At 43.2% G+C, this 27,110-nt stretch overlaps 1 protein-coding gene across 2 annotated transcripts in view; it reads right to left on the reverse strand.

Moving 5' to 3' along the window:
* Window positions 1-24,834, reverse strand: part of TNNT2 (troponin T2, cardiac type) — a 36,428-nt gene extending 11,594 nt beyond the window's left edge. Inside the window, exons 1-11 of one of the 2 annotated variants that reach the window (XR_014220911.1) lie at window positions 24,747-24,830; window positions 14,673-14,731; window positions 11,960-11,977; window positions 9,140-9,208; window positions 7,604-7,633; window positions 6,861-6,882; window positions 5,470-5,530; window positions 5,207-5,323; window positions 4,657-4,734; window positions 812-922; window positions 434-543 (exon numbers count right to left, since the gene is read on the reverse strand). Coding sequence is in view for 1 of the 2 variants with exons in the window: in XM_082227455.1 (XP_082083581.1) it covers window positions 434-543; window positions 812-922; window positions 4,657-4,734; window positions 5,207-5,323; window positions 5,470-5,523 (470 nt within the window). In the remaining variant the exon portion in view is untranslated. Of the gene's footprint in view, window positions 1-433; window positions 544-811; window positions 923-4,656; window positions 4,735-5,206; window positions 5,324-5,469; window positions 5,531-6,860; window positions 6,883-7,603; window positions 7,634-9,139; window positions 9,209-11,959; window positions 11,978-14,672; window positions 14,732-24,746 lie in introns of both variants that reach the window. The other variant, XM_082227455.1, reaches the window with a different exon arrangement.
* Between the last annotated feature and the right edge of the window lie 2,276 nt (window positions 24,835-27,110).

Raw genomic sequence — 27,110 nt, forward strand, 5'->3', positions numbered from 1 at the left:
TACCATAGTAATTGCCAAGCCAGTATTGCATTGTGTTCACATAACCCCAAATATGGATAACAGCATAGCACACAATGCATGCTATAACTGTAGGATTGTGGCAATCTTACAACGCTTTAGGAGCTGTTTTATGTTAAGGTCACTGTGCCTCCAGTGTACTTTAGCCTAGAAAAGCTTGTTCTGATCCCAATAATTATCAGTCCCCTCAGTAGATGTTATTTTTATTTAAAAACAAAAAGTCTGTATGTTAAAGGCAAAGAACGCATTTGAAGTCATGTCTAGTTTGGCCCTCTGAGAGACCACAAATCACAACTATGGGGAAAGTGGCAGGTAGAAGATTGTTTTCATCTAATTTCCTCATCATGAAGGAAATAGGTCCCTACTGGCCCCTGAGTCTCTGGCTGCTGCCCCCAGAACCAGCTTCCCTTCTTACTTCAATTTGTCTTCATTCAAGTGATCGATGGTTAAAGGTTTTCGACGCTCGCTGAGGATCTTTTTCTTCTTCTCCCGCTCTGTCTGTTTTTTCCCACTTTTCTTCTCTGTCTAAAAAAAAAAACAGTTCTTGGGTGGCATCAGAGTTCATCAGCCCAGTTCATCAGACAGGTACATGGACTATGAATGCGGAGGATCTAAGTACACATAGATTAAAACGAAGACTAAAAAGCTCCTGATACACTCTCATTGTACCTTAACTGGTCTCTGTTTGAGCCATTTGGAATACAACATGTAGGTGAGTAGACCCCCAGCCAGGAAATTCTGTCCCCAGATGTGGGTTTCAGTTTCTGGAAGAACATTCAGGCTAGATAGGTACCTTCTGTAGGTAGCCTCCAAAATGGAGCATATTGGAGAAAGCCTTCTTCTTCCTGGCATCCTCTTCAGCCCTCTTCCTATTTTCTTCTTCCTCTTTCCGGGCTCTCTCTTCCTGCCACAGGCAGAATGACAGAGAGGTTTCAGAATGGCAGATAGTTAAAGAGAATCTGTATACAGCAGGAGCAACTAACCAGTGGGCCTACAAATGCCACCATCATCCCAGCCAGGGATGATAGGAGTTTGAGTCAAACGACAGCATCTGGAGGTCCACAGGCTCCGCATCCCTGATCTACAGGGACATCAAATCAAAAACTTGTTTAGGAGACTGAATGGACACAAATCAAACAGGATAATAATAATAATAATAATAATAATAATAAATTTTATTTATATCCCGCCCTCCCCAGCCGAAGCCGGGCTCAGGGCGGCTAACAACAATAAAACAGTACAAAGGTACAACATAAACAACATTCTAAAATCATTCATTATAAAAATTAATTAATTCAAGCCACTAGCAACCATTGGGCCAGAGCTCTGCGAAGATTGCCGAGGGAGGGAGTCAGGCTGTGCCCTGGCCAAAGGCCTGGTGGAACAGCTCTGTCTTGCAGGCCCTGCGGAAGGATGTCAAGTCCCGCAGGGCCCTGGTCTCTTGTGACAGAGTGTTCCACCAGATCGGAGCCACAGCCGAAAAAGCCCTGGCTCTAGTTGAGGCCAGCCTAACTTCTCTGTGGCCTGGGACCTTCAAGATGTTTTTATTTGAAGACCGTAGGTTTCTCTGTGGGGCATACCAGGAGAGGCGGTCCCGTAGGTACGAGGGTCCTAGGCCATATAGGGCTTTAAAGGTTAAAACCAGCACCTTAAACCTGATCCTGTACTCCACCGGGAGCCAGTGCAGCTGGTATAGCACTGGGTGAATGTGATCTCGCAGCGAAGACCTCGTAAGGAGTCTCGCTGCAGCATTCTGCACCCGCTGGAGTTTCTGGGTCAGTCTCAAGGGCAGCCCCACGTAGAGCGAGTTACAATAATCCAGTCTGGAGGTGACCGTCGCGTGGATCACAGTGGCTAGGTCAGGGCGAGAGAGGTAAGGAGCCAACTGCTTAGCTTGGCGGAGATGGAAAAATGCCGCCTTTGTTATAGCTGCAATCTGCGCCTCCATGGAAAGGGAGGTGTCGAAGATTACACCCAAACTCTTAACGGACGGTGCTGGCACTAATTGCGCCCCCGCAAGAGATGGGAGTTGCCCCCCCAATCCCATATCGCCCCGTCCCAGCCACAGGACCTCTGTCTTCGAAGGATTTAGCTTCAACCGGCTCCCACGTAACCATCCAGCCACAGCTTCCAAACATCTGGTCAGTGTGTCTGGGGCCGAGTCAGGATGGCCATCCATCAACAGATAGAGTTGGGTGTCATCGGCATACTGATGACAACCCAGCCCAAAACTCCGAACAAGCTGGGCGAGGGGGCGCATAAAGATGTTGAAAAGCATTGGGGAGAGTATCGCGCCCTGAGGTACTTCACACACCAAGGAGTGGCGCGATGACAATTCCCCCCCAAGCGCCACCCTCTGTCCCCGACCAGAGAGAAACGAGCGCAGCCATTGAAGGACTGTGCCCTGGATCCCCACGTCGGTAAGGCGGTGGTCCAAAAGTTCGTGATCGACCATGTCGAAAGCTGCTGATAGATCTAGAAGAATCAGCAGCCCTGACCCGCCTCGATCCAGCTGTCTACGAAGGTCATCTGTTAGGGCGACCAGAGCCGTCTCGGTCCCATGACCAGCGCGGAAGCCAGACTGGAATGGATCCAGAGCCAATGTTTCATCCAGAAACCCACCAAGCTGTTCAGCAACCGCTCTCTCAATCACCTTACCCAGGAACGGAAGATTCGAAACCGGGCGGTAATTGGATAGGTCTAAAGGATCTAATGATGTTTTCTTTAAGAGCGGGCGCACCACTGCCTCCTTCAGTTCCCCTGGGAATGTCCCCGTGCCAAGGGACAAATTGATGATATCCCCCAGGAGGGCCCGCACCTCGTCTGGACACGCTCTAATCAGCCAAGACGGGCACGGGTCGAGAGGACAAGTGGTGGGCTTTCCAGCTCGGAGGAGTCTGTCCACATCGGCTGGGGATATCTGGTCGAAGTGGTCCAATACTGGACCCGAGGACAGTCGAGGGGCCTCCAGTTCCTTTATTGTATCCAAATTGGCAGGGAGGTCATGGCGGAGCGACAAGACCTTCTCCGCAAAAAAGCTCGCAAATGCCTCACAGCCGTGTGTCAATTTGTTATTTAAATTTGGCTGTCCCTCAAGGGACGTTAAAGACCTGATTATGCTAAATAATTGCGCTGGGCGAGAGCTAGCGGATGCAATGGAGGCCGAGAAGTATGACTTCTTAGCAGCCTTCACCGCCATCTCGTAGGTTTTCATAAAAGCCCTATAAGATGTTCTTGAGGCTCCGTCACGGGCACCCCGCCATACTCGCTCTAGCCGTCTGAGGTCCCGCTTCATTTTCCGAAGCTCCTCGGTAAACCAGGGAGCCCGGTTTCTGCGGGGTCGCAGAGGGCGCTTAGGTGCGATCTCATCGATGGCTGCCAGGAGCTGGGCATTCCAGCCCTCAACAAGCTCAGTCAATGAGTCGCCAGGGGGAGCAAGGTCCCGCAAGGCTTGGCGGAATCTCTCGGGGTCCATCAGCCTCTGCGGGCGAGCCCAAATTGGCTCGCCACCTAAGCAGGGTGGGGGTGGAAAGTCAATCCTGGCTTTCAGAGCGTAGTGATCAGACCATGGCACCTTCGTCGGAGGAGACATGATCACATCTATACCGACGCCAAAGATCAAATCCAGCGTGTGGCCTGCTTGATGTGTGGGGCCCGAAACAAACTGGGAGAGCCCTAGTGTCGCCATGGAAGACACCAGGTCCAGAGCCTGTGAGGAGGGAGTGGCATCGGCATGGATGTTGAAGTCCCCCAATACCAATAGGTTAGGGAACTCCAAGGCCCAGCCGGCCACCGCCTCCAGCAGGCCTGACAGGGTGGCTGCTGGTGCGCTAGGTGGCCGGTACACCAGCCAGACAGCCAAGCTCTCCTCGGAGCCCCACACTAGGCCAACACATTCGATGCCGGGGATCGATGGCGATGGTAGAGCCCTGAAAGGACAATCTTCCCGGATTAATAATGCCACCCCTCCCCCCCGGCCCACAGTCCGCGACTGGTGGAGGACAGAGAAACCCGGGGGCGCCATCTCTCGTAAGGTAACTGTTGCCCCTTCGCGCACCCAGGTCTCCGTCACACAAGCCAGGTCGACCCCCTGCGAGATAAAGAAATCTCGCAGGGTGGCGGTTTTATTGCCTATAGACCTGGCATTGCACAGCACCAGTGACGGAGGTGAGTAATCCTTGCTCACCCTACCCTCGTCCCTCGGGATGGGGCGCAGATTGGAAAGGGTACGAGCGTATCCATACCCAGTTCTGTTCCCCAATCCCGGTTAGTAAACAAGCTCATTAGCCAATTCCAGATCAGTTCCTCCTTGTTTTTCTGCACTTGGGGAAAGGGAACACTTAGAAAAATAAGTAACAGTGGTGCTTTCATTATGAACTTAGCAATTCTAGTCTGGTTTTGGTCTGTTATGCATAAGGCCTATGTCAGTGATTCCCTGAATTCCAAGACTTTGGGTTCTCTGGTTGACCAGGGATGATGGGCTTGTATTACTGCTTGAGTATAACTCTTACATGAGCAGCTAAGTGGAAAATTTGCCCCATGCATAAATGGGGGTTTGTCAGAACAACAAAAACAAAAAACTCATAAAGGCATTGAAGTGACTTTTTGCTGTAGACTTCGTGTCTTGGGTATACTCACAGCGAAGCGGGCCTGACGTTCCTTCTCTCGCTCACTGCGGATCCGTTGCTGTTCAGCTCGTTCTGCTCGCCGCTGCTCCTATAGGAGGAAATCAGCCCAGCACCTGTTCAGGGAGGGGGCCTGGTATACTCTGATGAATGCCCCCCTTCTTAACTCAGCATGGCCTGAGGCAGTCACAGTTGAGGCTGAAACTATAACACTATTGAAAATGCTGGACACCTGACATTTTGCCACCTGAGCATCCAAATGATACCTCCCATGGTAAAAAATATAATATTATAGCTACCTATTGCACCCATGTTAGCTCATACTTCTAGATCAGCCTCTAAAACTGGGGCTTTAAAATAGTCCAGAATATAGTTTTGGGGTCTAGACAATAAATAAAATCCTGTCATTTCATTAATTATATTGTGAATGTGCATTTTTAAGCATTCGCAGAATATGTGTGGGATGTCTATCTTTGGGGCTCTGCATCACTGACAAGTGGCTTTAGGATCTGAATGAAACATTAACACTCTTAAGTCCTCTCTTCTTTTTGGAAGAGACATACTATTCTGTCCTTGAGGAATATCAGCTCTTCCTCCTCTTTCTTCCGGTTCTCAAAGTGGGCCTCAATCAGGGTTTGCAGCTCATTCAGATCCTTCTCCATTCTCTTGCGGTGAATGTCCTGCAAAGCAGAAAAGACAATATGAGGGTTTGGTATGTTGCGCGCACACACACACACACACACACACAGAGAGAGAGAGAGAGAGAGAGAGAGAGAGAGAGAGAGAGAGGAGACAGCTTTATGAGATGATGATGGCTAATACTCACATCAAAGTCCACTCTCTCCCCATCAGGGATCTTTGGAGGCACCAAATTTGGCATAAATAGCCTGAAATAGGAGGGCAGGGGAAAATAAAGAGGTAAGCCACTAGTATAGCAACACCTGACGTCTCATCTCTTTATCAGGGTTGGCTGATATTATTAATCTCCCACATGAATCCATGCTTAATCCCATTGATTTCAAAGAGGTCTGTCTCTGGGTTCCAAGTAAATCTGGCCAAGACAATATAGACAAAAGCAGAAGCATATAATTGTAGCACTGGAAAGGGACCGCAGGGATCATCTAGTCCAACCCTCTGCAATGCAGGAATCTTCTGCCCAATATGGGGCTCAAACCATGGCCCTGAGATTAAGAATCTCATGCTCTATCGACTGAACTATCGCAGTACCCTGCTAGCACCCATGCCTTACAAATCATAGATATATGCCTAGAAACCAGTGACAAATGGAAGTAGATGAGTCCATAGATGGCATAAATGGAAGATATAATTATTTTAAAAACAACAACAACCTGACACTAAATGCAAGGTAAAGGGGGGGGGGACCCTAAGCATCTTATATCCATACATGTGTCCAGTAGTCTAATAACTAGATAGCCCCATCAAATCAGAAAAAACCCCTCCGCAGAATGATAAATGGTGAAACTTCAATTCCTAACAATGAAAATCTGGGAGGGAGCAGCTACCCTTACACTAACCTGTCTCAGAACTCACTCTGCACATTTTATTTAAACTGGATGTCAAACTGAACGTAGTTCCAAGCTGAGGGAACAATTTATAGCTTCTTGGAGGGCGCCGTATGGAATGCCATACCGTATGGAATGCTGAGCTTTTTACAATGGCCGCAGCTGTCACAGTAGTCTTAAGTTTCCTTGACTTGACTTATACGAGCCACTGAACAGCTGTAATAACTTCATCACTGGGCAGGCTGGGGTAGGAATGTTGTTCTTGTGATAGTGTCTCATCACTTTGCCTGCTGCATTTAGCAGTGTTTCTGCATTTGTGGGCAATTTTTTTTTAAAAAAAATCTAGATAATTTTGTACCACCCAAAGAGACCATGCATTTGCTTTTTTGAAATTTCAGTGTTGCTGTTGTTTAAAAAGATTCTGTTAACAGTGCAATCCTGTGCATGTTTATTTGGAAGTACAGTTTACCATCCTCGGCAGGACTCACTTCCAGGTAAATGTGCACCATGCTACAAATCTGCCATTAATTGCATTTAAGAAGCCAATAATATAATATGTCAAATGTTGACATCTCTCTATTTTTCTTCAGTCGTGCTTGTACTCACCATCTCCTTTCCCCCTTCCATACAACTGCTCCTGCCTCAACAACTGCCTGCTAACCATAACATCAAAATCCACTTTACTTATACTTACTTGGGCCTAGGCTTTGATTCTCCTGCAAGAAACCAAATGAACATTTAAAGAGTTGCCAAACAGAAATATTTACCTGCTCCCTTTGTAGATAAATTGAAGAGACAGGCCTACTGACTCCCTTAAGGCTTATATGGGTTGTTTCTGCTCCCCAACCCTCCCACCACTCATCTCTCATCTCCCCCTGTACTTTTTCATGTGAATAAAGGCTTGGGCAGATTTTTTTTAGTATGTCTGTGTGTGTTTCAGAGTTCTTAACTCTTCAACTGCAGGGGAATGTGCACCTCTCCTTTCTAGTTCCTGCCTTGGTTTCTCAGTCTGATTGACATGGATTTTGTACACTTGTCCAACAAACTTGCTTCCAAAAAAAAAAAAATGGACTTATTTAAGTAAGGAAAATGATGGGGAAATGCTCTCAAAATTGTAACAGTTGCGTGATGGGACATTGTATGACTTCAGTCCCATTTTAACATACACTTGTGAATTGGTTTTTTTATATATCAGCATTAAGATCTGTATATTTACATTTTATCACAATATATGCATTTCCTTCTGGTAATTTCTTTGAGCTGAGACCACTACTGCAAATTTGGGAGAGATGCAAAATCCAAAGGATAACTGCTTCCCCATCTGCACGTTCATCCAGGAAATGCAGACCAGATCAGTTTACTTTGAATTTTATAGAACTGAACTCCTCAAGCATCCCTAGCACATATACTGGACCACGGTGCACACTTTTCATTTACCTTCTGGTTCTTTCGCTTGCTCTTCTTGTTCTATTTTAAAAGGAGAGCAAAGAATTTTGATTAGAGATGTACCACGCCAGCGCAGTTGTGTCTAGAATCCCCACACTCCCTGATACATTTATTTCCTCTAAGCTGTGATTACGGCATTCCCAGCATGCTTCATAGTTCATTCACCCATTGCTGGGAGCGTTTACATTGCTGGCATTCTGGTATTTGGTGATCAGAGACAGGGGCGTCCCCTCTTTTGCATTTTTCACAACACCAGAAGCTACAGGACAGATGGTGATGTGATGTCAGTGTTATGAACACCAGAGCAGTTGGACTCACCAAAGAAGGTGGCTTTAATCAGTAAAATTCTGGGAATAGGTTGGAGGGGGGTATCAATTTTGGAAAACTTTTCCCAATACTTTATTTCCCCTGAAAATGTTACAGGTTTCCCTCCCTTTATAGTCAGAGGGGGAAAGCAGAACTACTATCGGTAAAGAGTGTCAGATGCTTTGTTTCCCTTTCCACAGTGGAAAAAAAATAATATTTGTTTATAGGATCTAATGATTGCTGATGTCACCAAAGCATGGGGGGCATTCCCTAAAGCTGTGATGTTCCTCCACACAGTTTTTGTTTTTTTAAGGGGAGCGTATCTGGGGGGGGGCGTCTCTGCAAGTGCAAGGCTGCCCATTTGCCAAACACAGATGATCTTCCTGTGCCATCAACTTTCCTTTACTGCCCATGCTGGTAAAGCATTAAGGAGAATGCAGAGAAACAGCCAGACTCATAGAGGGATGGAACATTGTTATAGAAGATTTATTTCTCAAGAAACATACACCACGTACAAGGGGCCAACCACTAGACATGCAGCGGATTTGTCAATTTGCATTCTCTCAGTTTTTCATTTTCCCATCCAGTTCTCCACATTTCTGCAGCAATTTGCAGATTTCTTTAAAAACTGCCAGCACATTTTTCCTAATAAGCACATGTTTGTACATTTTTGCAAGCAATTTCCCCCAAGGTAATGAACCAAATTCAACTAGTGCCAAGAGGCTTTCACCCCACTCTTCCAATACTGCTCTGGGAAGTCAGAACTCCCCAAACAGTGTACAGAAAGATCTCCTTAGTGCTATGTTGAGTACATTTTTTTGTATGTTAATTTCATGAATATATTCATTTTTATGCACACTTTCTTCTAATATATGGATTTCTGTAAGCACTGTTTGGTTGGAGAAACACAGTGAAAAATTTGGTTAAGTGTGAATTTTGAAGGCTTGTGGTGTTTTGGTTCTCATAGCATTTCAAACAGTGGGGATTGTATAAGTTCACCTTTACTTGCAAACTGAATTATTTTTATCCCCCATTCTTACTATAATTTTTCTACTTTTACTTTTTTACACTCCCCGCCCCCAAAATGACAAGTGTGCTCTGAGATCACAGCTTAACCAAAACAATGCTGCTGAATTTTTATTCAGTGAAGGGTTCTACCTGAAAAGGACCCTCCATCACAATGCTTGTATTGGCCAGAGATGTTTCACCAGAACATCATACCTTCTGCCCTAGGTTCATCTTCATCTTCCTTCACTTCTTCAGCTTGTTCTTGTTCTTCTTGTTCTTGTTCTAAGGAAGAAAACAGCAGGATAACATCAACAGATCTGAGAATTTTCATTGTTGGTCTACACAAAATTCTGCTTGAGGTAATGAATCCCAGCCATTCGGACGTTGGTCAGAGAAGAGGGGTTGGGAAAGATAGATAGCATATTTCTAGAACATGGCTAAATGACAAGTGGTAACTTGGGACTGCCAACTTAAACTGAACACATTGTGGTTAAATTTAATGATGTTCAATGATGTTTCTGGTGTGGGAGGTAGGGTTTGAGATGAGCTTCATCGGTCCTCAACATGATACACACCTCAAATGTAGAGGCAGGTTATTAGTCAAGGTCCACGCTCCTGGTCCATCGCAATATTATTAAATGCAGAGCAACAAAGAAGAAAGGGCAACCAAAATGGTCAGAGGTTTACAGCACATTCCCCTGCAGAGAAAAGCTGAGCATCTGGGGATTTTTAGTTTATAAAACAGATAACTAAAGAGGTGAGATGTGATAGAAGCTTATGAGGTGATGTCTGGTGTGAAGAAAGTGGATTGATGGGAGGGTTCTTCCATCATACCAGAACTCAGGGTCACCTTGTAAAATTGGAGAAATGAAACATGTCTTCACACACCCCACACAATTTACTTATGGATTTTGATGCCACAGGATATGATGGAATCTCATTTAGATTTTTTGTGACCAGGGTTAAAAGACAGTGGCTCTCAGAAACATCTCACTTTAAATATCAGATATGGAAATAAATGGTGCAAAAGGAGTCAATCAGAAATTGTACTGCCACCCACAGAGGCTTCCTTCTGGTACCCAAATCTGAATGATGCTATTATATAAGCACTAGGCATTTGTTTTTTGTATTAAACCAACACATTGAGGAGGGGAGTAGGAATGAGCCCACTTGTCACATGGGATTTTAAACATAAGCCATAAACCTGCATAGGCTACATAATATCAATACTACAAACATATATAGATTTTAGACTGCTTTATAATCCTGGCTTTTCCCAAAGAATCCTGGAAACAGTATTTTGGGGAGATGCTGAGAATTCTCTGGGAGATATCTCTAGTCCCTCCTTCCAAAACTGCAATTTCCAGGCCTCTTTCGGAGGAAGGAATTAAATAGTTCTCCAAACTGGTATGGCTTTTGACTGATGCACACAGTACATAAATGCTTATGATTTCCATGCACGATAGGTCAGTAAGTATTCTGCCTGCCTGTCACTGGCAAGCAGCAGCAAAGTGAAATGTAAAGAAATGTTCTACTACCGTCTTCCACCTCTATCCATTCTTCCTCTTCTTAACCAGGGCAAGCAGGGGTGGTGAAAGGGAATAAGTAGAAAAGGTTAGTGAGGGATCACAGAAAGCTGTGGCTTCAAGCTGGAGCATCTATAGACAAAACGGCTCTCTCTCGTTCTGATCTTTGCTTTGCATTTGTGTGCACGCCTAGTTTTCAGGTGCCAAGCACTTGTGAAGTCAAGCATTTGCCAAGTTCAATAGGATATTAAGGCCTGGAACATTCAGAACACCCACATATCCATGCACACACAGAGGCAGTAATTATGCCCTCATACAAAAGCATAGAAAAGGAGGTGTGCTTGTAAAAAATAAACGCAAAGACACATTGATCAGCTTCTAGTGATACTATGCAAGCAGCAGAAAGCTCATTCCGGACTGAGTTTATCAGTGTCAGTCCCGTTGGCAATGAAATACTCTACCCAGGTTCCTAAAATAGTAGATTAAATTAGCCTGCACCAAATGGGTCCCTCCAGATCTGTTGGACTAAAATTCCCATCAGCCACAGCCAATGGGTGAAAGTTGTAGTTCAAAACACCAAGTGGGCACCAATTTGATGAAGGCTGGATTAAATGTTCATAACACACAATATTAGGCAAATACTCAGCCGTATTCAACCTACAATTTTCTGCGCTTTTTGGTATATCTGAGAAATCCACAAGGCTATTTGGACAAATCTGCACTTTTACTTGTCCACATATTATTTCCTTTTTTAAATTATTAAAAATTTATTATTATTATTATAATTGTTTACACAGATTTCAATAGATTTTATTAGTGGTTCAATAGATTTTTTATTAAAGTTTGAAAGAAAATACAAAGATTAGTATCAAATATCAAATATATTTTTTATGAAAGATAAAATTCTAATCTAAATAAAAACAAAAAACAAAAGGAAGGAAGAAAATAAAATAATATAAAATAAAAGGGATTTTTTGTCTGTCAGCTATAAATATAAAATTGTTCAAAACATCCTCTCCAAGATAACACTCAACAATTCTGCTTTCTATGCATCAGTATGTTCTTCAATCCTCAAACCCAGATATCATACGTTCATTTTCTTCTTCACACAAAAATTCTATAAGGAGCTTCCAGTTGAAACAGAACAGTTTTATGATAGAACACTACCAAAGAAAGAGAACCTCATGTGACCAGGAGGTCCCCATAGTGGGAGCCACTTCTAAGCCACTACAGAAAACAAGCTCTCCCCCATATCACCATTTCAGATGATGGTGACATGAGCAAAAGTCCCTTTTCAGACAATGTAGCTACACATCAGTAGCTACACTCGCTACACTGAGACACCTAATAGTTTTTCATATACAGTATATGTAAATAACAAATTCATGATACATATTAAGGTCTCCAATCCCATAATAGTTTTGTTTTTTTATGGCATGGTATTATGACCCAATAGAACACATCACCTCATCTAACCTTGACTCTTATAGTAACAATGGAAGCCTACCTTCTTCGACGCATTCTTCTGCATCAAGTCGGAAGAGAGTAAAAGAGAGAGCGTTATTAGAGCAGCAATGGTGGATTTGGAAAACATCTGACAGTTTTCATTCCCTTACCTTCCTGTTCCCTGTAAAGCAGAAGGGAAAACACCTAGATTAGAATAATGGCTGGTTTGTAATAATAATAATAATAATAATAATAATAATAATAATAATAATAATACAGTGGTACCTCAGGTTACATACGCTTCAGGTAAAATACACTTCAGGTTACAGACTCCACTAACCCAGAAATAGTACCTCGGGTTAAGAACTTTGCTTCAGGATGAGAACAGAAATCGTGCTCCGGCGGCAGCGGAAGGCCCCATTAGCTAAAGTGGTGCTTCAGGTTAAGAACTGTTTCAGGTTAAGTACGGACCTCCGGAACGAATTAATTACTTAACCCGAGGTACCACTGTAAGTGATTTTAGAACAACATGATCCATGGTCTCTGACACATATTCTTTTTGGAAGAATGCACTACAACCAAGTTACAACTTACAATTTATGCCAGAAACAGCGGAGAAGAGTTTAAGCAGAAACAGCGGAAAAGAGTCAAGTCGCACAAAATTTCATGCCAGAATAAATCTGCTAGCTTTAAGATGCCACAACAAGACACTTCTGTTTGTTCCACAGTCAGGGTTTTTGTTTTTTGTTTGCTGAGTGGATTCTGCCCATATGGTGGCAGGAGTTCACATATATTTCCAAACCCCTGGAACAGATAAGCAAATACCTGGGGCCATCTCACACCCCACCTCATGCAATTAAAAGCTTGCTGTGTTAAGGGACAGTTAGCTACATTTAAGTGAAGTGACATGCAGATCTAGGGCCAGCTTATTTTTCGGGGAGAGGACTGGAAGTAGCAGGTTGCCTATACGACATGCTTAGGCATGACTTCATGTTGTGCATCAGCTGGAGATGCAGCTCATGTAACTGGAACAGGTGTTGATAAAAATGCCAGAGCAGGAATGTGGCAGGCTGTGAAAGAGCATTTTTCAGTGCTCTCTTCTGGGTTAGTCCTTGCAGTTGGAAAACAAGAAGCTGATGAGTGAGCTATGGGAGTGTAGAAAACTGAGAAAGTCTGTGTGAGTGGGAGTAACAGAATCAAAAAAGGTAGGAAGAATTTCCAAAATTACAGACATAACCAAGTCACAAGCCATCTATACCTCCCAGGCATTTATAGCTGTATGGCTCTTACTGGTTCCTAATTAAGTACTATATCAACATTTCTTCCGGTATCCAAAATCTTTAAATCCCAACAGCCTGTCATTCTACGCTTGGGTCAGGTTTCCTACGTGAAGGTCCTGAGAATCCTCAGAGACCCAGATTCTCTTTTAATTTCAGAAGAAGCCTAGTGAGACCTTCACCTCTGGGGTCTGGAATCCCTTCTCAGCACTTCGTTTTCTGATAAAATTTATATACCACTTGCTTGTAACAAACCCTCTAAGAGCTTTATGAGAAATACTAAAATTATCAAGAGGATGGGCCCTAGACATTTGTGGTGCCTGAAGTGAAATAGTAATTGGCACTTCCGCAGCTCTACTTTGTTAAGTGTGTGTTTTTATATCCAGTATACCTGAAGGAGCATCTCCACCCCCATCCTTCAGCCTGGACACTGAGGTCCCGCTCCGAAGCCTTTTGGCAGTTCTCTCACTGCGAGAAGTAATGCTACAGGGAACCAGGCAGAGGGGCTTCTTGGTGGTGGTGCCTGCCCTGTGGAACGCCCTTCCATCAGATGTCAAGGAAATAAACAACTATCTGACTTTTAGAAGACATCTGAAGGCAGCCCTGTTTAGGGAAGTTTTTAATGTTTGATGTATTTATTGTGTTTTTAACATTCTACTGGGAGCTGCCCAGAGTGGCTGGGGAAACCCAGCCAGATGGGCAGGATATACATTATTATTATTATTATTATTATTATTATTATTATTATTATTATTCCCATGCTGATGTATTATTATTCCCATGCTGATAAAAAAATTCTGATGCTGATCTTCACTCCCTCCTTATATTATTATTATTATTATTATTATTATTATTATTATTATTATTATTATTATTTTATTGAATTTCTATACCACCCTTCATCCAAAGATCACAGGCTAGAAGGGGGGGGGGGCTAGTTCACTAGCACTTTAAAAAAAAGGAAGTGTTACACAAATGCATAAATGTTAGGTTTATCAATTGCTATTATCTAATGACCTGGAACAAAATATTGCAGTATGCAGTCCTTGTGTTCAAGATTCCAGCCTCTCCATTCCATTCTCCAGCCCTATTTTCCAGTTCACCTCCCAAGAGTCAGTCAGCATTCCGAAAACACTGAGCATGCTCAGTTCTTATTGGCCTCTTTCGGAGGTTTCCCCCTTCAGAGCTTTTTCCTAAAGAATGGTTTCCCCAAGTGCAACCTTTTTCTTGTATGTAGATAGTAGCATTTTAGCTCTTTACACAGCAGCACTCACTACCTAAACATCAGAGGGGAAGATAAATAAAATATTTGCTATGGATCAGCACCCTAATCATTCAGAATGATTTCATGCTGTGATTTATCTCCCCTCTGGACCAGATTGTAGAAATATAAGAATGGCATATCTGAATGACCACACAGCCACATAAATCAAAGTGAGTGACAGAAAAGCAAGACACATTTCTGCATATAGATGGGAAAGGAAAACATTGAAGAACCTAGTACTTACTCTTCATATTCCTCAATGATCTCTTCAGTGTCTGACATTTTCAGTTACCTGTAATTAAATAAAGGAAAAGAAGCCGTGATACTTAAATAGGAATCACAGGCAACTATTTTAAATAGCTATGATGCCCTTGGAAAACCAGCTGGAGGTGTGTCTTTTTACAATACTGATACTATCCAAGTGAGTTCCATTGCAACTTGCATCAGGATTGCTGTCTAGGGTTGCCATATTTAAAAAACAACAACAACAACTAGGATGCCCTCAGCTTTTTCTTTTTTCTTTTTCTTTTTTCTTTAGAAAACCCCATATTTGTTAAACTTTTTTCCCCCTTGGAAATTCCCCCCAGATGTCAATTCCGCCTTGGAAATCCCATGGAAAATCCAGACATTACATATGATATTTCACCCACATTCCCATGGTGCGCACACACGCACACACACACACACACACACACATATTGCAGCGTTTGCTGAAATTAACAACACAGATTTAGTACAGATCTAGAGGTCTGAGGAACGCAGGAAACTCTCTTCTGCTGAGCCATAGCATTGGTCCATCTAGCACATCAAATTCAGCATTACCTACACAGACTCGCAGTGGCTCACCAGGGTTTTGGACAGGAATCTTTCCCAGCTATATCTGTAGATGCCAGGGCTTGAAGCTGGGGCCTTCTGCATGCAAAACATGTCACTGAGCTAAGAAGAGTTTGGATTTGATATCCTGCCTTTCACTCCCCTTGAGGAGTCTCAAAGCGGCTAACATTCTCCTTTCCCTTCCTCCCCCACAACAAACACTCTGTGAGGTGAGTGGGGCTGAGAGACTTCAGAGAAGTGTGACTGGCCCAAGGTCACCCAGCAGCTGCATGTGGAGGAGCCGAGACACGAACCCGGTTCACCAGATTATGAGTCTACCGCTCTTAACCACTACACCACACTGGCTCCTTATGGCCCTTCCCTTCACTGCAGTGTGGTAATACATACCCTTCCACATTTGGCAGATAAAAATTGCTGCTCACAAGGCAATACCTTATTGTACTACATTATGCTCCTATGTGGCCTATTTATATCAGGGTTTCCCACAGAAGTCAGTACCGACCCCCTGGGGATGAGGGGGCTGTCCAGGGGATAAATAAAGATCTAAGGGTTGGAAAGAACCATTGGGTGGGAGTGTGTCTCCCTTGTCAATGAAGCGCCTCTGTATTTATTACAATGATTCCACGATGCAACAGTATTCTCAGACCATGTAGTTTTATTATTTGTCATTATTGTTTTCACTTGCTTTACCTCCTTATTTTTTACATTTCATTACTCCTTGTAATGGTCATCATCATCATCATCATCATCATCATCAACATTTTATTTGAATGCCGCCTTTCCACAGTCGAAAACAATGATCAAGGCGGCTTACAATAGGAAACGATTTACATAATTACAGAAGTCATAAACAATAAATAAACCACATAATAAAATACACAAGCAAGTGGAAAACAATTTCCACATAAATCTAAAATCTAAAACTAAGAATACAGTATTCATATCACACTTTAAAATGACATAGGTAAAAAATAACAGCATTTTTTTTTTAAAAAAAAGCCATCATCATGGTGATGGATGATTAACCAATGTTTATTATATATTGATATTTCTTTACTTTATTTCATTTAATAAATAGGGTGTTGTCTTGGGGGGCTTAGGAGGTTGATGTTGCTGTTGCTGTTGAATTTTTGTATCTTTATTTTAGATCTTGTGATTTATGTGGAAAATGTTCAGTTTTGGTTGTGTATTTTTTATTTTTCCTTTATTGTTTATGATTCCTTTTGATATGCTGTAGTTATGTGGTTTTTTTTAATGTTGTAAGCCACCTTAAGCATTGTTTGGACTGTGGAAAGGCAGCATGCAAATCCAATCGTGTGTGTGTGTGTGTGTGTGTGTGTGTATGCATGTATGTACATTTCTCAGAATTCAGGTTGAAGGTTGATGACAGCCTTATAAGCTCATCAAGGGATCAATGAACTTAGAAGTTTGGGAAACCCTGAACTACAGACACTTGGGAAACCCTGAATCGCAGACACACCTCATTAAGCATTTCTAGAAACCACCTTCATTTAAAGAGCAAGAATGAAAAGACTTAAACCTTGCAGGACATTATTTTATTTTATTTTAGTAGAACCCCAACATCTGCCAGCTGGAGCCTGGTGCAAAAAACATGCACTTCAAATTTAAAAACTCTGAGCCCAGGAATTTGTTTTGAGTATCAGAAATGAATGGAATACATAGCTTTTCTACACAAAATTCTACTCCTGGCTACCCCAAAGCTACTGCTAAACAACTGAGAGTCAGAAATCCTTGCAATTCCACTGCAGAACACATAGAGGTCTGGGAGTAGTTGCCAAACTACCCTCTGTCCACCCTTGTCTTGTGGGACACACTTTAATATCTAGATATCAGAAGTGTGTATATTTTCAGCATGTCCTGGGGCTGCTTCATGAGACAAAAATTAAAATACCTTTATGTCACCAATCACATGCATAGCTGACATGATGTAATAATGTGTGACCAGCCCATCCATGGATACAGCCACAGTGATTTGACGGTGATTCATGCAGCCTCAAGAATTTGGAAGAGTGCCACCAGGACCACATATATTGCTACCAGAACAAGGCTTGAGACTTCTGCAAATCATGTCCAAAACGTGTTTCAAGCTGAGCCATCCCAAACTACTGGGCACTTTTTGATTGTAAAATATGCACAGTGATTTTAAAAAACAAAATCTAATTACTCCACAAAATAAAGGCAAAAACAAATGACCTAGTCTTAATTATTTCCATTTTGTATGCCTTACCTCATCATGTCTACTATCCCCAGACTCCTTGCACACTATCTTTGTGCAGCAATGAGGACTGGGAGTCTTTCAATTCACTGTTAGTTAGAAAGAGAAAGGCCAGAGAGGAGAGGGGAGTGTTGAGTGACATGAGCTAGAAGCAAGGAAGCAGACTGGGAGGAGAGAGAGAGAGAGAGAGAGAGAGAGAGAGAGAGAGAGAGAGAGAGAGAGATGCCTGATTGATTTTTGGTTGAATCCAAGGCTGTGGCTTTAGGGGAAGAAACACTATGGGGTGTTAATGCTGTGAACTCCTCCATTGTAGGCTCAGGTTGTATATATGTGTAAATAAACCATTTGCATGTCAAGACCCTCAAGTCCCCATTAGAATAAAGAAATTCACACAGGCAAAGATTTTTTGTTTAAGGTTATTGGGCAAATTTTGGCCACAACTTTATTGATTACAGGAAATGTGAGTGGTATTGGCTTAGGCATTGGCAAAAGACTATATTGGACTCCTGCCCCCTTTGCAGGAAGTCTGTAAGGGTAAACCACCCAAAGGGGCGCTGCTTCAGGGGAACCCGCTTGCATCTCCCCCCGGTATTCCCAGAGGCCTGGCCTGGCACTAGCCCCTCAAGCGGACTTCGGACAGGATCCGAGCCCTGGATTCCTTTAATGGAATACCCTTGGACAATGGAGGGGCAGGCTATGGCCAACCTCCCCTCCCCCGCTCAACAATAAGCCAATGCCTAACCGCCAAACCTTACAAATTTGTGACGATTGCTAAGAAGTAGGCGAAAACCAAGCTACCAGTGCCAATTTGCCAAATGGAAAAATTCCTACCCGGTCCCCATCCCAAGATGGGCAATCAACCAAAGTCCAAAGCAAGGCTAGAGGACACCTAAATTAAAGGGAGGGTGGGCAGGTGTTTGTCAGCACAAAGCAGGTGATTGGCACACTGCCGCTTTTATACCCCCCCCCCCATGATCACTCCACTCAAATTGATTGGGCAATAGCCCTGGGTAACCGTGGTGCCACCCTGCCGTGAGGGTAATGGCAATCAGGACCATCTATTAAGATGATCCCACATATCATAAGGGCACCACAATTTCCACTGTATCTCATTTCAAAGGAAACACAAACTCTGGGTAAGCACCTGGAACCAATGGAATCTCACATTGCTCAGAGTTTGGAGTGGTGTGCAGCAATATTTAACACCTTTCATTGAGTGACTGATGCAGTGTCTATATAAGGAATCCAGAAACCAGGAAAGAAGACTTAATTTTGTCTTAGGTGACCATTTATGAAATGCTTCTGTTGATGGATGGAAGGAAGGAAGGAAGGAAGGAAGGAAGGAAGGAAGGAAGGAAGGAAGGAAGGAAATTTTCAGCATTCTCTCATGAGCTTGAAGGCTGTAAAAGCTTCTTGGACCTCAAGTAATATGTAGTTGAACTAGAAAAGTGGTTGGTTTTTGCTCACTTCTAGTATACTCTGTACATAGTCATTACATCATGTCTTGTCTTTGGAGATGAAAAGTTACTGACAAGAAGTGGAATGATTAAGCTTTCAGGAAAACAGCAGTGCCATCTATGCCTACAAGACACAATTTCTTGCTGGAAGCTATTCCATCTTGGCTCAGATTTGGAAATGTTAACTTGCTGATATACTACAACAGTGGAGCCTCCATTCTCTTCCATGGCTCTGTTGCTTAGCAACAAAGTTCTCCTAAAATAGGTGGCAAGAGATTAGCAACAGCATCACCCAACACGGATAACCAAGAGCAAGCCAGATGTGAGATAGAGCAGGGTACACAGTGTTGAGAATTAGGCCTGTTTCAAATGAAGTAAGAGATATGTGGAGAGTGTCACAAAGATAAGGAAATAAAAAAAAATCTGGAGTGGAAGGTTTTGAGGTTATCCCCTTTTCTGCTGTTCCCTTTTATGAAGGGTGAATTCATTTGCTCTTTTCTTCCTTACACATCTTTAAAATGGAAAGTGATAGGGATAATTTCATAGCTATATAGCTTAGCAGAATCCATTTATCTGTCTTTTTTCTTTTTTCTTTTTCTTTTTCAGTTGTGTTTTTCTCTATATCAAGGAACCCAAACGAGTTACAGGTTGGTGTTTTGTTTTTTTTAAAAAAACAAGGACCTTAAACTAAAAGTGATAACCTCAGTTCCTGACCTAACAGATATTCTTTAGGCAATCTCCAAGGATGCTATTAAGGCTTCCAACCACATCTGCTGGACTCCACCTTTAGAAAATGGCAACTACAGAAAGCAGAGGGCGGGGAGAGGGTTTAAATATCTAAAAGCCAAATCATCTAGGTAAGGACATTGGCCACAGTCTAACCCAAGTTAAGCACTTTTCAGCCCCACTGGTTTCGGTGGGAGAGATTTAAGCTTGTACTTAACTTTCAAGCCCAGAGAGCACATATCTTTGACTGGGCCATATCCTTTGGGTTTACTTTTGATAGAGCTGAGAAGCAAGGTCATAACTTGTTCAACTCTCCTTTTAATATCTGTTTTAAAATAATGTTTCTAGTCCTGTTGAATGCAGAGAAAAGGCAGTAAATAGTGTAGCCATCCTTAGTATTCTTTCTCATATGTGTTTCATATTACATTAGCAATCTGGAGAGCAGCAACGGCTGGGAAACAATTTTACAAGGACAGGAAGGAACACCACAGACAGAATAATTGTCACACACAGGAGGAATAAGGATATACTATGAATGGTTCACCTATAGATTTATAAATCATTTAATGTGTCAAGACGAATGGATGTTGTTAATATTGCCATTGTTGTTATTCTGAATGGAATGTCATTGAGACGAATAAGATTTTGGAATGCAGAAACAAGGTAAATCATCAAACCATCAATTCTAGCATGCATCAAGCCACCTAAATTATATAAATTGGCATCTGAATGATTGGGATTAGTAATTGGATTATAAATTGTCATTGTTATAATAAAGCTACCATTGAATTATTGTAACTGAAAACTAATAAAAATTATTGTCAACATATTACCTTAGCAATCATTACAATAATCTTGTAAGGTAGACAACTTTACATTGATGCTGAGGGCCACAGCAGACATTGCTGTTTATATGTAGGGCATGTGTGGAGAGTGGGACCACATCGACCTCTCCAACCCCATTGCTGCTGCTGTGCACCCTGCTTCCCGGACATCCACATGTTCAACACAATGTTTACAAAAGAGATGTCTGTGCAAGACTGTCATGTGATCAGGAATCCTGATCACCCAGGGCTATGGAGTGCATGGAAACCTACACTTATTTCAGCTGTCTGTGCATATATAGGTATCTCCTTAGCAGATATCACACCTGCACAAATGTTGAGGGGGTGGGAGTGTATGATGGGTGGGGTCTGGAAGCACAGACCTGGTCCCCATTTGTGAATTTAGCCCAAGACATGAACAACAACATCCCAAAAGTGTGGGCTTGTTTATAAGGGCTGGCTCATACATGCAAGCTGATCAGCTGATGATCTCAACCTCAAGTAGGGACCTGAAGTTCAAACACTGCAGGTGGAACATCACCAGTGCATTTCATTGGACATTCGGTTCAGACATACAACTTCAAGGGATAATAAATCCTGAGATGGTGCATTGCACAGACTTCTGTAAACCCAGTGCAAATGACTTAATTCACCATAAAGTTGGTTTATACCAGTGCTGAGAAATGAATGTGAGGACACTTGTCTCTTAGCTAACCACAGACAGTACTAACATGGGGTGAGGGTGGCAAGTATCTGCCCTTGACACCAGCGGTGGAGCAAGCCGATGCCCTGCGCATGCCCTTTGTTGGGGCAGGGCCAGCCACTCGTGGGGTGGGGCCAGGTGGGGCAGGACGCTCCACGGGGCCTCCAAGGAGTCTGCCTGCCTCCTCTCACTCAACCACCCTACAGTTGGGGGGAGGCAGCGGGCGGACCTTTGGGCAGCGCAGAGCCTGCGGGCACCCAAGCCACCACGTCACTCACAGGAGAGACACATGGCTTGGGCATGCTTCAGGACCTGCGGTGAGTGCCACCTGGCAGTTTGTCACCTCCCTCAGTGGTGACACCCGGGGCGGACCACCCCCACAGTCCCCCTTCCTCCACCCCTGCTTGACACACAGCTTGACCCCACCCAACCCTCTTTTCTGTACTTCAAGGAAAGGTCTTTTTCAAATAGTCAGAGTGCTTTTCCTTTCTGATCTTCAATCAATTATACTGGAGTAGAAATATATAAAGATAAGTGTTTGTACTGTGAACTTTGGCCTGAAGAACACATTTGGAGATTCATGGAATTTGTGGCATAAACCTGTGGCTTTAAACCTGTCCTGGACACTAAATTCATGCACAATTACAAGAAGGGATGAGGGATGTGTGAATCCTAATCAAAGAATTTCATTCTGCAGCTTATGCTTTGTGGATTTAAGGGTGCCTTTACAGTTTGGCATTCTCATCTATGCATTGTTCCACTTGCAAGACTAAAGATGGCTTGAGGATTGCCTCCCTGTAGCAATCTAATTTCCCCCTTTTGTGCCCACCACAATGTTTTCTGTTCTGGTGCCATCACTGTAACCTTTGCTTGTAACCACCTCTATAAGTGCTGTTATGTTTACAAAAGACTGAGATATCAAAGGGTGATGGGCATGGAAACTTGCCTTTAAGGAATCTCTTGGTTCCCTTCCCTTCCAAGAACAATTCATTAAGCCTGGATTCCAAGCTTTGTATCCATCACTAAAATAGAGGCCTCCATAATCCTCAGTAGATTCCCAAGCCATTTCCCCCCTGAGTTTCATGTTTAAAGCCAGGTTCTTCCTGAGCTGCATGTTTCCACCTGACACTGTACATCAGTTTGAGCCTTGCCCAGACCTTGCCCAGTAGTCTTGGCTGCTCAAAACATTCCTGAGTCTCAGCAAAAGCTCTCAGCAAATCCAGCCTGCCCATTTCAAGTTTGAAGCAAATCCCCAAACTAAGTGAAACTGGAGGGGTTTGGTAGGGAGGTTCTGCACGGCACTACAAATAACTCCCATGTGTCAGGCCATCTGTTCCCTGCCATACCTCCATGTTTCTCTTTTCTGCCTAGGGACAGAGCATCAAAGCATGTATTATTTGAGCCATGTACAACAGCTGTATGATAGCAGAATCAAGGATCCCACTCCCTCCGTTCACAAAATGATTTTGCAAGAGATAAAGGGAGAAAAGTTGCAATAACATCTAAAGCACAACTTGTCTTGGGAGTCTTGCACATGTTTGAATCTTACATGTATATTCAGATATCCTGTATATTACATGAGAGACTACTGCAAAGAGATCCTTATTCCTCCATAGAGTGGTGATAACATTGGCTTCACAGCAAATGCTGGCTTGTCTATAACATTATTGAGGAAAGAACACACACACACACACACACACACACACACACACACACTGTATTGTAAAATGTAGATTGATCCAGAATGTGCAAATCAGGCTAGTTTGCTTATAAATGCAGACCCAGTGAAGTTCTCTAGCATCCCTACTCCAAGACCGGGCTAACTTTAACAATGATGAACCAGGATCTACAGATAAAAAAGTGGACACTTCATTGTCTAGATCAGGAGTGGAGAACTAGCAGCACTCCAGATGTTGTTCTTGTTGGACTCCAACTCCCATCAGCCCCAGTCAGAATGGGCGACAATTAGGAATGATGGGAGCTGTAGTCTGGCAACATCTGGAGGATCGCTGGTTCCCCACCCATGCTCTAGATGGAGGGGTGAATTCAAGACAGTCATGCAGCCAAGATTATAAAAGGAGTCTGTGACACAGGCTATTAACAAAGCTGGCTCATACTGATGGGAATTGGAATCTAATAACATCTGGAGAGAGCCACATCTTCCCCATCCCTGACTTATTAGATGCTAACATGGGTTTTGAAGGTAAGTTATTTGTCTTGGGTGGTTTGACTCCATTCCCTCCTTAGTTCCCTTTGAGCTGCCACAAGCAGATGCCCCCTCATTATCTTGCTAGGCATTTCAGTCTCTCAGATACCCTATCCTCTCACCAGGTGCTAAGAAATGCATCCAGCATCTATTAAGCAGTGCAATCTTATACGCGTTTACTCTGAAGTCCCTCTGTGTTCATTGAGGCTGACTCCCTTGTAAATGTGTGTAGGATTGTAGCCCTAAAGCATGTAGGAATTCTTTCCACAGGTTCAGATTCTAGACAGGAGGACCAGGTGAATCCATATTGTATAACGTTTTGATAAAACTTCAGATCTCACTAAAATAGACCCAACTATTTTAATAAAGCAAAACTCCTAGAAGCCCACATATGTTTACACTCAGCTGGCAATTTTTACCCACAAAGAATTAAACAGACAAGTTATCAGCTGTGAACCACAATGAACAAAATATGAATTTGCAAAAAACTGAAACCACAATAAGATTTAATGAAAAGAACAGTAACTTTTCATTTATCTAATGCAGCTCCAATTAAAAATGCCAAGCTGTTTAGTTAAAAATGAAGCCTAATTTAGTGAGGTTACAAACTGCATTCGTGACATAGTTTTGTACTATGCAAAGGACTTTAAGGAAACCTGAGGATGATTCAGAATACATATACATTTCTGCTACAACTATGAGCTCCCCCTGCTCAAACTGTGTGCTGAGTGGTCTACAAAATTCCACCAGAGGTGCTTTTTACAGTCTGCTTTGCAAAACAAAACCCAAAACACAGATCTAGTCATTGTCTAGATGCTACACTGATACCCACCATACTTTAGATTTTCTTTTTGTAAATGTGGCATTAGGCAAAAGAGTTTTGCCCTGAATAACTCTATTATGCTTCTAGTTCTATCTCCTGAATTCTATCCCCTGCTCATCCCTGTGCTTTCCATATGTATTTTATGCAGGAACTGATGCATGTCTTGTTTTGCATTCCATCACCTCCCACCTTCCCACCTTCCAACGGCATATTTGCATGCAGGGCTCAGTTCTTTCTTTCTCCATCCTGATGTAGAGCAGAGGGTAGCTTCTCTACAAGGAATTATTTGCTGCTGGTCTTTGAAACCAGTAAGGATGTGGGGGCTCAGAAACTGTGCCCCCACTGAGAATGGAAGGAGGGGAGGAAAGGATTTTGTCCAATATCAATTACCGTTAATATCCTCTCTCCCGTAAGGTTTCATACAGACAATTCCCAGGTATATCCTGTGCCCTGGCTAGCTTCGGAATGAGGAATGTTATCTAAGCTTGAATCCCTTACCTCTTGTGCAGAGAACAGGTGAGAGTCCTTCCAGTGGAGACAAGGGCAGTGTCTGAGAAATGCAACTAAAAAGAGTGAGGCTTTAACAAGGCCACTCCACCCCAGGCTGCCACCCCCGGGCCGGGTGCCTGATTGGAGGAATGCCAGCAGGGAACAGCTTGGAATGCTAAGCTTTGCTGCTATTTTGGCAGTGTCAGCTGAAGCCTCTTGTGCAACTCTTTTCTTCCCCTCCCCAGAGCCCATATAAGCCCTTGCTATTGTATGGCCTCAGAGAACTGCTATTTTAAACCCCAGATACCCAAGTGCCCAAGAGTCTGACACAAGCCAGCCAGCTGTCACTCTCGAGTGGCCTGGAACTCTGATATGGAATGCTTCTGCCCTGCGAGGGCTCATGGTGGAAATCTAGAAGGCTAGCAAGTGAAGCTCGGCACATGGCTTTGTTCTCCCTATCCCACCCCTCAGGTCCCTTTAATTGGAACACCACTGACCCCCTACTGCCTGCACAGCTGCTTTGGCAAATGAGCAGAGATGACAGGGTAGAGCTAAATGACAAGCTACATTAAAAAAAAAAAATATGCACAGAAGCAACCATTAAACTGGAGGCTTAAATCAACTCAACTGAGCTGGTCACTAGAACTTGCTTGCTCTACTCCCAAGAGATTTGTGGTACTTAAGAGTCTTTTAAATCTCTCTCTCTTTGACCCTACTTGTTCCAGGGGCTTAACTACATATACATGGACTCATGCCTAGAATGGCCTTCAAGTTAAAGTGAGATTAGGCAAATTCACGGAGATTAATAGCTATTTTTCATGACAGCTATACACCAGAATCTGAGGCAAATTGTCTCTGAATACTGATTACTGGGCAACAACTGCAGAAGAGGGATGTTGTGAGCTACCCATGGGTGCCTGGTAGACTTGTGAAAATAAGGTGCTGGGATAGATACTCTTTTATTCTGATCCAAAATAGCTCTTCCTATGTTCCATTAAAAGAAAACATGGAGGGAAATCATCCAAGTGAGTTTATCTTTAAGCCCTACACAGAAAGTTTACATGCCTCCCACAACCCACTCAATAGGAATTCTAATACAGATTTTCCTTCTAATACCCATCTTGTTATTTAAGTTTTCAAAACTTCTCCATTTCAATGAATGTTTTTCACAAGAAGTTGCCTGTCAGTAAACCACATAGCATTTCTAAGGTCATCTGGAGCTTGTTTTAGGGCACATAGTTCAGACCAAGTGGAAGCCAGACTTCAAGGGCCTCCTTGGTGCCACATCAAGGATGGGAAACTTGTGGTCCTCCAGATGTTGCTGGACTACAGCTCCCATAATCCATGACTTTTCACCAAGCTGGCTGAGACTGATGGCTACCAACATCTGAAGGACCACAGGCTTCCCATCCCTGCCCTATGTAAATGCCCCTAACATGCTCCTGCAGCTGTGTCTTAGTGTGGGATATTGGTAGCAGTTAGTAAACTGTCTCTGAAGGACGCTTATCAGCCATGCATTGATCTTCTCATTGAGGGGTTCTGGGTAAACTTTCAAGGAATCTCGGGGCTCAGAATACAGTTTAAAAGCCACTGACTTCTACAGAGGGTATTACTGACTGCCGGTCCTGCTGAATTCCTTCATGGCCATCTGTCATCTTCTCCCACTGGAGTTAGTCACAGTTATGGACTGCTACTACCTCTGAGCATGCAACGCCTCCAGGTTTAACTATGGTGTCAAAATACTTTCATGGTTACGTTGCCCACTTACATCTATCACTTGCTGGCCCCTTGAAGCACCTTCTCCAAATGCCTATTCCCATGATGACTCAGCATGTGGACAGATGTAGCAAGGAATATCAGCTTGTCATATAAACTTTCAGTGCATAGTGTGAGCTTCACATGATTGATTTGCCACAGACTCTATTCTGCTGAGGGTTTTGGGTTTTTTTGTTTTTGCTGCAGCTGCTGTGTAGCGATCATCACCAACTGTGATGATCCTTAGGGGAGAGACCATCACTTAGTAGTAAAGCACATGCTCAGCATGCAGATGGTCCCAAGTTCAGTCCCCAACATCCACCGTAAAATAGATCCAGTAGCTCTAGCAGGGGATGCTGAAGAACAGGAAATGGTAGTAGACTAGATAGGCAAATTGTTTCACTTAGTTATGACACTTCCATTTGGTCCTTATGTCCATAGACCGTGAAACCCGTGAAATCGAGAAAATGTCATGATTGTTTGGCTTGTATAAAAGTTCTCTTTCATGTACAAGATCCTCTTGGACATGAGAAATTTCTTCAAATTACAGCATGAAAAATATGCATGAAAAAGTCTCCAGAGCACCATAGTCATTGCTTTCAGTTGGAAGAACAATAC

This window comes from Podarcis vaucheri, assembly GCF_965113315.1.
Source record: "Podarcis vaucheri genome assembly, chromosome: 6".
In the NCBI taxonomy this organism is placed as follows: domain Eukaryota; kingdom Metazoa; phylum Chordata; class Lepidosauria; order Squamata; family Lacertidae; genus Podarcis; species Podarcis vaucheri.